This window comes from Narcine bancroftii, chromosome 6 (genome assembly GCF_036971445.1).
Source record: "Narcine bancroftii isolate sNarBan1 chromosome 6, sNarBan1.hap1, whole genome shotgun sequence".
NCBI classification, from domain to species: domain Eukaryota; kingdom Metazoa; phylum Chordata; class Chondrichthyes; order Torpediniformes; family Narcinidae; genus Narcine; species Narcine bancroftii.
In genome coordinates this window covers 173,188,767-173,201,015 of record NC_091474.1, presented here as the reverse complement: position 1 = coordinate 173,201,015, position 12,249 = coordinate 173,188,767, and the positions used below count along the sequence as shown (strand labels likewise).

Genomic DNA, 12,249 nt, shown 5'->3' with positions numbered 1-12,249 from the left:
TCAAATTTGAAACCAAATTCAACCAGGTTTTGATCGCTATTTCCTAGAGGCTCTAATACTTTCAATTCCCCAACAACCTCAGATTAATTGCACATCACCCAATCCAGAACTGCAGATCCCCTTGGTGGTCTTATCAACAAGCTGTTCAAAAAAAAACATTCTTTATGCTTGCTACAAACTCTCTCTCCTGGAATCCAGTAATTTCCCGTCCTTCCCAATCCCATGTCATGTCAAAATCCTCCATAATTATTTTGACATTATCCTTGTGACATGCTGTAACTCATAGTCCACTTCCCAGCTGCTGTTTGGGGGCCCGTATATAACTTCTAGTATGATCTTTTCACCTGGTCATTTCTTAATTCAACCCATAATGATTCTACCATTGCTCTCCCTATGTCCCTTCTTTCTATTAATTTAATGTTTCAGCCTCCACCCTAATCAATGGTAAGGTGTTCCAAGCACCCACAACTCTCTGGTTAAAAAAAAACAAAACCTTGATATCACCCTTAAACTTTCCTCTCTTCACTTTGTAGAAATGTCTCCTGGTGTTTGCTATTCCTGCCCTAGGAAAAAAGTGATGGTTATCCACCTTATCTCCACCTCTCAGAATCTTGAGGGCTTCTATTAATTCTCTTCTCATCCTTCACTTGAAAGATAAAAGTCCCAGCTCTGCTAACCTTGCCTCACAAGATGTATTTTCCAATCAAGGCAACATCTTTGTAAATCTTCTCTGCACCCTCTCCATAGCTTCCATATCCTTTCTATGAGGCGACGAGAACTCAACACAATACACTAAGTGTGACCTCACCAGCAATTTGTGGAGTTGCAACATGACCCCTCAATTCCGGAACTCAATCCCCCATTAATGAAGCCCAACATCCCATAGGCTCCTTAACTATCATATCAACCTGCACAACAACCTTGAGAGATTTATTGATTTGGATCCCAAATTCCCTCCGTTTCTCCACAATGTTAAATATCTGACCATTAACCCTGTACTCAGCCACCTGGTTTTACCTTCCATAATGCATCACCTCACACTTATCCAAATTGAACATCTACTACTTTTCCACCCAACTCTGCATCCTCTCCAAATCCTTTTGTACCCAACAACAACCTTCAACACTATCTACTTCTTCATCTATGTCATTTATAAAAATCAAAGAGCAGGGGGGTCCCAGAAAAGGGTAGCGTAGCGGTTAGCTCAACGTATTTACAGTGTCAGCAATCGGGACCAGACGGTGGTTTGAAACCTGTGCTGTCTGTAAGGAGTTTGTTAGTTCTGGGTTTCCTCCCACTGTTCAAAACGTACCATGGGGTGCAAGTTAAAGGGGTGTAAATTGGGTGGCACGGACTCATGGGTCGAAATGGCGTGTTACTGTGCTGTATGTCTAAAAATTTTTTTTAAAGATCACTGCGAAACTCCACTAGTCACTGACGACCTGAACATTTCTCCCACAAGACAAAACACCCTCAGAGTCTCAAACCTACTATATAATTCTTTTTGTAGGAAAGTTAGATTTTCTTATGGCCCATTTTTTTTCTTAAACATGGTAACGCGTCTTGTGGCCCACATCATCCAAATACACCCATATGACTGATTAACCTATTAATCTCATGCTTCTTTGAAACTGGGACGAACCTGAAGAAACACACGTGCTCGTGGATAAGAATATACAAACTCCTCACAGCACCAGATTTGATCCTGGGTTGCTGGCAATGCAAGTGTTGAGCTAACCACTACATTACCCATTCTACCCTTTATCATAACTTTTTGTTCTGATTATTACCATGCAAGCAGCAAATAATGGCCTATTAAAAACACAGTAATTTGATCTAGTATTTTTATGCATTTTCTTGACATTTTGAGCCATAGCATCACAAGTTTTAGAAAAAGTGCCTATGAAACAGCAATATTTACAAGTCATGTCCAATTTAAATGCTCTGGTGGGCAGAATGGAAAAGCAGAGTGATAACTACTCATTTCTTTAATTGCTTCCATCTTGTATCTTATTTTTCCCCTCACTTATCTTTATCCATTTGCAGACAGACTCAATTTTCTAGCACAGATGTCTGGGTAAACCTGAATAATTGCATTTGTCCTTTTTGTCAAGAAACTGAATCAAAGTTACCAAGATTTCAAGGCAGACAAACAAACAAGACTGCAGATGCTGGAAAAAAATGAAGCAACACAGAAAATGCTGGAAGAACTCAGCAGGTCAGGCAGCACTCATGGAAAGCAATAGGTTGACAACATTTCAGCTGTAACCCTTCATCAGGGATGGCCCATTTTAAAAAGTGGACTCTTCAACAACCTATTTACTGTGAGCCAAACCTCATTCATAATCTTCGTAACTCAGAATCCTCATCTTGGCCACCTATCAAACATCTTTCAAAAATCCAAGTGTATTACATCCACCAGTTTTATTATCTACCTTGTTGGTTATATCTTCAAAGGACTTAAAATTCTGTAATGCTTTATTTTCATGCTGATTTTGTCCAAACATGATAAACCTCCAAATGCTCCATCATCACCCTCGAAATGGACTAAGGAAAAGTAAGGGGGAAAGAAGCTGGGAGAGAGCCCAGAGGATGGAGTGGTATAGTTCTGGATGTAGGAGGTGGAGACACAAATAGAGGGAGAAATCATTGTGTGGTGAAATGGGAGGGGGGGGTGGAGAATGGAGAATGAGAGGGAAAAACAGGGAAAGGAAAGTTAGAGAAAAGCGAAGGTAAAGAAGATCCAACCTAATCTACTGTACTCACTGCGACCTCCTCTACATCGGTGAGACCAAACGCAGATTGGGTGCAAAGTCAAGCTTTCTGTAAACAACCATTAACTCTCTATTCTTACAGTGACATATCTGTTTCTTCTTGGTCTCATCCATTATCAGGTAAAGATAAAACAAGCTCAAGGAACATCACATGTTCCTCCTGATACAAATACTTTGTACATCACAATTTAAGGTAGAACTCATTGTTTTTTGTTCCTATTTAAAAAATGACACTTTAAAATAATTATTCCACAAGGAGATAGTAACTTGGTCAGAAATATTTGTGTGGTGGATTTCTTTGAAGCACTGAATGATTTTTGGCATGCCAAATACCGTTATAATTGAAGTTGTTATTTAAACACCACTTTTCACCTTCACACCATACTAATTGATTTATTTATTTTAGTCTTAAAAGTCTACCAGTTTGCTTATTTAGTTTCTCTACCTTCCTAAAAATATTACTCCAACGAACGGACAAAAAAGCCTCATCACTTTGCATTTTCATCCACTGAGATTTGAATGTTTAATAACCAATCAACATTAACTGTTGCCTTTAGTTTTTGTTTTTTTTTTTTTAAAAACCTCTACCCCACAAGATTAATGTTCATACAAAATAAACAATCACTCAAATTTACTTAATCATTGTAACAACTCAAATTCTGTTCAAGAGGCAAAAAAACAGCAGATACTGTTTATTGCAGTGTGGAGAGAAACAATTCCTTCAACTGAGTTTCAATAATATATTAATTCAACAATTAGCAAGTATTCAATATTATCAAGCATAACAATAAACACGCATTCAACAATTTTAACTAAACCAACACATTAATGTAATTAACGAATCAATAGCAGATTTGGAAAAAAAATGATAGATTTAAAAGGAATAGACTGTACAACTCAATTGTTCAAGAGTAACAAAGGCACACTGGTGAAAATTTCCTTAGTTTTGGGGTAAAAATTCCAATACTATGCTTTTACCTTTTTGCATGCATACTTGGGATCACCTGGAAGAATCATTATAATCTTTCCATCTAGATATTCTGCCACAACACGTTCGTTTTTCCATCCCTGTAGTATTAAAGATAAATGTTGTAATATAGCATTTTTTCCCAAGTTTCTATAAATCAAAGGGAAAAATATCAGCTGTGGTTAAGTGATCTAGGTCACCCTGTCACTTTAATTCTTCACCCAATTCTGATCTGTTCGAATGAAATTCAGTGCAAGTTTGAAGGACAGCACTTCACCTTTGAGTTGACACATCAAAGCCTTGTAGACTCAATAGAGAGTTCAACAATTTCAGCTTCCAATTTTGTACTTTTAAGTGTCTGATATTTATTGCTCCTCTCCAATGAAGGGATTTTAAAAGAATTTTAAAAATGAATAATTGCTACATGAAGTCTATGTGTTTTACTGACCAATACCCTTGAAAGTCAATAGTTTAAATGCTACATTACTGTGAAGCTCAACTTTGGACAAGATTGCACACAAGTTGTTTGTAATCAAAATATGATAGCATCATTCATACCACAAAACGAAGCCCTTCCAGGAACCTTTGATGGTATTGAATATGCTGCACTTCATCCTCAGAATTGGCTGCAGTATAAATCATCCCACAGGATTTGCACATGATAGGTCCAAAGTGCTTCTGTCCTGCATCCTATAATATTGTAAAATTCAAGAAGGTTTATCATTATGATTTAGATATTTAAAGACAAGGCAACAAAAAAAATGCCCCAAATGTTTGATAGTCAAATTGAAAGTTTTTTTTAAAGTAACACATTGAATGTATGTGTCCTATGAGCATGTTTACATTTATGCATTTGTTATAGTTTACCCTAATGGCCAATTTCAAAAGAATAAAAATTGGGCTACCTAAATACCACATTACCCTATTTCTACCATGAATCAATATGAATTATTTGAGTTTAGAAGAGCAGAAAAGTGTTCAAGAGTTAGAATGCGCCTTGTCCCATTGTTTTTAAGCACATTGTAAAATACATGGTTTTGCAGCATTACCAGTGCAGTGCAAAATTGCTAATAAATTACAATTTTTAAAATAAATAAATGCAAAAGAAGGGCAAGTGAGGAAGTGTATGTTGTTCATTGTCCAATCAGAAATCTGATGGCAGAGGGGAAGAAGCCATTTCTGTACATTGAGTGTTAGCCTTCAAGCTCCTGTGCCTCCCACCTGATGGTAACAGTGAGAAGAGAGCATGGCCAGAGTGGTGAGGGTCCTTGAGGATAGAAGATGTTTTCTTGAGGCACCACCTCTTGTAGATGTCCTGAATCGAAAGAAGGCTGGTACCCATGATGGCAAGTGAGTATCAATAATATTAATTCAACAATTAGCAAGCATTCAATAATATTATCAAGCATAATATTAGTCATTCCATTTAGTGCCTGCATCAATGACACATCGACAGAATGCTATAGAAATTTCCAAGTCTTTGTTGACATATCAAATCTCCTCAAATTCCTAATAAAATTTAGCTGCTGACGTGCCTTCTTCATGACTGCATCGACATGGTGGTCGCAGGATAGGTCTGCAGAGATACTGACACCCAGGAAATTGAAGCTTCTTACCCTTTCCACTGCTGACTCCTCAACCAAGACTGGTTTGTATTCTCCTAGCTTCCCCTTTCTGAAATCCACAATCAATTCCTTAGTTTTACCTACGTTGAATGCAAAGTTTTTCTTTTGGACACAACTCAACTAGCAGATCTTTCTCACTCCTGTACTCTTCCGCATTGTCATCTACAAGACTGCCGACAATCGCGGCGTCATCGACAAGTTTATCAAAGGCATTTGAATTGTGTGTAGAGAGAGAGTGAAGCAGTGGGCGAAGCACGCATCCTTGAGGTGCGACTGTGTGGTGTCAATGAGGAGGAAATGTTCCAATCCACATCAACTGAGGTCTTCTGATGAGAAAGTCAGGGGTTCAGTGAGGTAGAGGTCCAGGTTCTGAAGCCTGCTGACCAGTACAGAGGGGATGATGATGCTGAAAGTTGAGCTGTAGTCGATGAAAAATAGTCTGGCGTACATGTTACAGTTTTCTAGGTTACCCAGGACTGAGTGGAGAGCTAGTGAGATTGCATCTGCTGTGGAACGATTGTGGCAGTAGGTGAATTGCATGCAATGGGTCCAGATCATTCTGGCCATGACCAATCTTTCAAAGGATTTCATCACAGTTGATACAAGTGCAGTTCACTCTGCTCCTCTTGGCCACTGGTAAGATGGATCCCCTTTGGAAGCCAGCAAGAACCTCCAACTGCAGTAATAGGAGATTGAAAATGTCAATGAACAATCCAGCTATTTGGTTGGCACAGATTTTCAATTCCCTGCAGGGCTTGATGTCTTGCGAGGGTTCACCCTCTTAAAGAATGCTTTGAAGTGTGCCTCAGAGACAGATTATCACAGGACCAGCAGTTTCTGCAGGATTCTCATTGGTACTGTTGAATTCCAATTTTCAAAGTGAGCATGTAAGGTGTTCAGTTCATTGGGTAGTGAAGCATCACACCCATTTATGATGTTCAGCTGCCTTGTAGAATGTAATAGCCTGCAATCCCTGCCATTGCTGGTGAGTATCTAACTGTCTCTAGCTTTTCTCAGAATTGCCTCGTTGCTCCTGAGATAGCCTTCTGTAGGTTGTACACTATACCGGTCCTTCCTGGAGATCAACAGATCTTAAATGCATCACCCTCACCCTCAACAGATTGTGAATCTTTTGATTAATCTTTGGCTTTTGGTTGGGGTACTCAGGGAATGTGTACAACTTCATCCACACAAGTCTCGATGAAGTTAGTGACAGCCATGGGATTTCATTCAAGTTAGAAGATTGGTCCTTGAATATGATGTAGCCCATTGATGTTGCAGTCATGTTGCTCTGCCACGCTTGACCATTCTTTCACCTTCTTCCACCACTGGTATCATCATCCTCAAACTCTGCTTGTATGCCGGGAGTAGAAGTAGTCACGTGAACAGACTTTGCAAAGTGTGGGGATGGGATGGCTCAGTAAGGATTTTTCATGGTGGTATAGCAGTAGTCAAGTGTTGGCTCCCTGTCAAAATGGAACTTCGTCATTTCAGATATCAGTCAGTACTTGGGGGTTTCATCTCTCGCCAGAACTTTAATTCATGCTGATGCTTCACCTTTTCAAATTAGGTAACAACTGGAGTCCGAGTAACTATGCATTTATAGCAAAAATAACCTCTTTCCCCCCAGTCCTTCTAAACTCATCTTTGATTGCCATCATCTTTCAACATCTCCCCTTCATCCAATATGGGGGGGGGGGGGGGGGGGAGGGGGGTGGGTTAAGTGAGCAAAACTTCTGCAATTGCTTTTCTTGTGTCTACATTACTTCTGGTGACCCAAAGAACCTTATCCTTCATCGCTCCTATTCATAACTAACACACTGTCCTTCTGCAACCGCCAAATACAACATTTGCACCCTGCTGAACACAACACCAAGCCCCACTGAACCACCTTCCATGCTTCCTCCTCAACGCTATTAAATGTTAAAATCTTAACAGACGTTTTACTGTGTTCAACAACGGGAAGTTTTTGATTCTCATCATTTATGCCATTTCTATGCCATTTCCTAACCACTGAATTTCCTTTTCCCCAGTTATACCACAAGACCATTTGAACAGAAATATGTTATCCATGAGCTGATCCAATTTTCCCACTCAGCCCCACCCCCTGGCCCTCTCCCCATAACTTTGATGCCCTGGTTAATCAAGAACCTATCAATCTTCATTAAATGCACCCAATAGCCTGGCCTCCGCAACCACAACAGATTTACTACTCTCAGGCTGAAGAAATTCTTACGCATTTGTTTTCAGCCCTTCAATCCGGAGGTTGTGCCATCTTGTCCTAGACTTCACCACAATGTTCTCAGCCCTTTTTCAACATTCAAAATGTTTCAATGAACACCCCCTCTTTCTCCTAAATTCCAACAATTAAAGGCCAAAAACTGATAAAACTATCCTCATATGGGCAAAGATAGAACTGGCAGTTATTTTAGAAAAATCTCCACATGAATTTTTGTTTCGATGGAATAAAAATTTGTTACGAACTTATGATGTACCAATATTGAAATATTTATTGAATTTATGGATGAGTAAACTTGATAAAATGGGGCTTAAAAATAAATGGTCTGGGCGATTGCCATTATATAATAATCAACTTGTTTTTACGGTCTCCAATATCACTTTGAAACAATGGGAAAGGAAAGGAATAAAAAATTTATCTGATTGTTTTTTTTTGAAGGACATTTTTGTTCTTTTGAGGAATTACAAAAGAAATTTGGTATTAGTGGAAATTCTGTATTTGTGCATTATCAGTTAAGATCATTTGTAAAACAAATATGTGGTCGTCAAATGACTTTATTGCTCAAAACTAGTTTTGAGAAATATGTACTTTCAATATCAGAAAAGGGGTATATATCTGATTTGTATTGTATTTTACAAGAAATTGAAAGTAAGAAAGATTGGGATAAAGATAAGTTGAAATGGGAAAAAGATTTAGGTTCTACAATAGCTGATGAAGCCTGGTTGGAAATTATTTTTATTTGTTATTTTTTTTCTCTGTGTGTTTTTTTTTAAATATATAATATTATTAATTTTACTAATTCTTCACTCTTTATTTTGGGGGAGGGGAAGGGTGGGGTTTTTTTAATATAGATTTTTTTTAGTTCTTGTAGGGGGGGTTAGGTTGAATTAAGTTAGGTTATTGATGTTTGTATTGTAATTATATTATTTTATTTTATATTTTTTCTTTAAATGTAATTTCTCTTTTTATTCCTGTGATAAAAATCTTTAAAGTTTAAAAACTATCCTCATATGACAACCCTTTCATTCCCAGAATCATCCTTGTGAACCTTCTCTGAATCCTCTCCAAAGTCAGCACATCTTTTCTTAAACAAGGAGCCAAAAACTACTCACTACACTCCAAGCAAAGCCTCACCAGTGCCTTTTAAAGCCTCACCATCACATCCCTGCTCTTGTATTCTATTCCTCTTGAAATGATTGACAGCATTGCATTGAACTTCTTCATCATTGTCTCCACATGCAAGTTTACTTCAGGCTCTCCTACTTGAAAACTTCCACATCGAGGCATTTAATTTTCTTCCCATTTGAAATACAGTCAGCCCGTCTATTCTTTCTAACAAAATGCCCGACTGTACACATTCTGACAATACATTTCATTTGTCACCTCTGCCCTTTCTCCCAATCTAAGTCCTTCTGCAGCCTCTGTTTCCTCTACACTATCTGCTCCTCCACCTATCTTCATAACATTCGCAAATTTTGCCACAAAGCCATTTATTCCACAATACAAATCATTAATATAACAACACAAAAAGAAACAGCTCCAACACTGACCCCTTTGGAATAACACTAGCAACAGGCAGCCAATCAAAATATGATCCTTCTATTCCAAATCTCTGCTTCCTGCCATTCAGTTCATGCTCTATCCATGCTAGAATGTTTCCTATTGTATCAGGGACTCTTATCTTGTTAAGAAGCCTCATGTGCAGCACCTGTCAAATGCCTTCTGTAAATTCAAATACACAACATCCGCTGCATCTCCCTTAACTTCCTCAAAGAATTCCAATAGGTTTGTCAAGCAAGATTTTCCCTTAAGAAAACCATGCTGGCTTTGGCCTATCCTGTCACTTGCCTCCAAGTACTCCATTTTTTCATCCAACATCTTCCAAATCACTAACTGGCCTATAATTTCCTTTATGCTGCCTCCCTCCCTTCCTTCTTGAATAGTGGTATGTCATTTGCAATTTTCCAGTCTTCCAGGACTATACCAGAATCAATTGATTCCAGAAAAATTATTACCAATGTCTCCACTGCTCTTTCATGGCCTGTGGGTGCAATCCATCTGGTCAGGGAGACTTATCCACTCTTGGACCATTCAGCCTTCTGAGCTCCTTCTCTCTTGATATAGTAACTGCTCTCACTTCCTTTCCCTGACACCCTAGAACATCTGGCACATCACTAGTGGCTTCCACAACTTCTCTGACATTTGCTTTCATCCTCATCAATTATCTTGAATACATACAAGTGCTAGAGATTTGCTCTTTAATATTTTAGCAAAAAAAGTTATCTGTGACCATCTTTTTAAAAACTGGTGACTTTAATGCAAAGAGGCAAAGGCCAAAGCAGATTTATATTAAACTTTACCCTGATAGGTTGCTTTTTTTTGTCTCTCTGTTAAATAGTTTTCTAGCCTCAGTAGTAAATTCTGGGAATCCAAATTTCAACATCAATTATGTTCTGGATACAAAAATTTAATCCATACAATAGATCTTATAGCAATGGGAAGATTTGGATAAATAAACCAGAATTGCACAAAACAGGAGACCATGTTTTATATGAAGGATGCTGGATGGCCTGGTGAGTTTCTCCAGCATGTTTGTGCATTGCACTCAACCCTGGCATCTGCAGACTTTCTTGTTTTGCTCTATTGAGATTCTAATTTATGAGATATTGCTTTAAAAGTGAATCTGAATTTGATTTTTTTTTTATAATTAGCTGTTTCAACTTCCCCAGTAGATAATAGTTACAAAGAATAAATTAACCACTGTAACTGGATTTTAAATGATACTTTTCAGAGATATTACTATTACTGAGATTTTAAAGTTTTAAATGTTCTGGGACCACTACACTTTGTGAATTTTATAAATGACCTGGATGAAGAAGTGGAAGGATTTGTCAATAAGTTGAAGGACTTATGGATGAAGCTGAAGGTTGTCAAAAGTTGCAAGAGGATATAGACAGGATGCAGAGTTGGGCAGAAAAGTGGCAGATGAAGTTCAATCCAGATAAATGAGGTGCATTTTGGATTGACAAATCAGAAGGCTAAGTATAGGGTTAATGGTTGGTTACTTAAGAGTGTGGATGAACAGAGGGACCTTGGGGTTCAAATCCATACATCCCACAAGGTCACTGCACAGGTTAATAGGATAGGTAAGAAGGCCTAATGGATGCTGGGCTTCATTAATGGCAGGGGGTGGGGAGGGGTTGGAAATTGAGTTCAGGTTTAGAGAGGCCATGTTGCAACTCTTTAAATCTCTGGTGAGACTACACTTAGAGCATTGTGTTCAGTTCTAGTCACCTCTTTACAGGAATGATTTGAAAGCTTTGGAGAGATGCAGAGGAGATTTGGCAGGATTGGGAAAATGTCTTATGAGGCAAGGTTAGCAGAGCTGGGACTTTTTTCTTTGGAATATAGAAGGATGAGGAGACTTGATAGATGTCTACCAGATTACGAGGCATAAATAAGGTGGACATCCAGCATGTTTCCCAGGGCAGGAATAGTAAACACTAGAGGACACCTGTACAAAGTGAAGGGAGGAAAGTTTAGGGGAGACATCAAGGGCAAGTTTTTTTTTTTGTTCATGCAGAGTCATGGGTGTCCAGAATGCCTTGCGAGGGATGGTGGTGGAGGCTGAAACGTTATGAGCATTTAAGAGACTCTTCATCAGGCACATGGATAGAAGAAAAATAGAGGATTACAGGGTAAGGAGGGTTTAGTACAATTTTTTTATATATATATATATATATATATATAAATGGCACAACATTGAGGGTCAAATTTCTATGAAATTTAAATGTTAGGAATCTTTGTTATTTATTCAGAAGGAATAAAGAACATTTTGGATCACAGATAATCCAGTAGCTAAAAGTAGAAACTAATGGAGGTCTTCTGTTTACTTACCTGAAAATCATTGAGACAAAGACATTAGTTATTAACAATGAAATGAGACTGACACAAGATTACAAAGACCAAAATAATCTTTAAAGACCCAAATGAAAATTGGACTAGATATTAAATCTAAACAGAAACTACTAAATTATTACAGTAGCATCACCAACACATATTTTCACTAAATAAATTGCATCTATGGCATACCTACTTTTTGTTCGAATTAAATAGTTAACATTATCTGTTTCATTAGCCACTTGTGATTAACTTTCCACTCCAATTTTCTTTCATCCTGAATTTACACCCTTTTCTGCTAAGTTCACTAACCAGGTTATTTTTATGTTTTTAATACTATTTATGTTTCTGATGAGTTTCTCAAAGTCTATCTGGGGGCAACAAAACTCAGAAGTATACAAATCTGCAGATGCAAAAATCTGGAGCAAAAATCCAATGGGAGGAACTTAGTAGGTCAATCGTCATCTATGGAGGCACTTGAATGGTCAAGTTTCAGATTTAAAGCCAGCATTCGGACTCAAATAAATTGTTTACCAGTTCCTTCAAAAATATCTGTTCTACTTTATTTGTGAGTGACATTTAAAATACAACCCAAAATATTTTTAAATGATCTAAAATCTATTTTAAATGTACCTAATTATCCTTCAAAATTAAATGCTAAAGTTTGGGTGAAGTTTCTCTACATAATATACAGCACATCAATAAAAGATAAACATATGTAATTGTAAAGAAATATTTGATATT

The 12,249-nt window shown here is 37.8% G+C and overlaps 1 protein-coding gene across 6 annotated transcripts in view; it reads right to left on the bottom strand.

The window, feature by feature from the left end:
• esco2 (establishment of sister chromatid cohesion N-acetyltransferase 2) overlaps window positions 1-12,249 on the bottom strand; it is a 47,507-nt gene that overhangs the window by 8,196 nt on the left and 27,062 nt on the right. For all 6 annotated transcript variants that reach the window (XM_069886766.1, XM_069886767.1, XM_069886769.1 and 3 more), the window contains 2 exons: window positions 4,300-4,431; window positions 3,753-3,842 (listed from right to left, as the gene is read on the bottom strand). In XM_069886766.1, coding sequence (XP_069742867.1) covers window positions 3,753-3,842; window positions 4,300-4,431 — 222 coding nt within the window. The remainder of the gene's footprint in view (window positions 1-3,752; window positions 3,843-4,299; window positions 4,432-12,249) is intronic.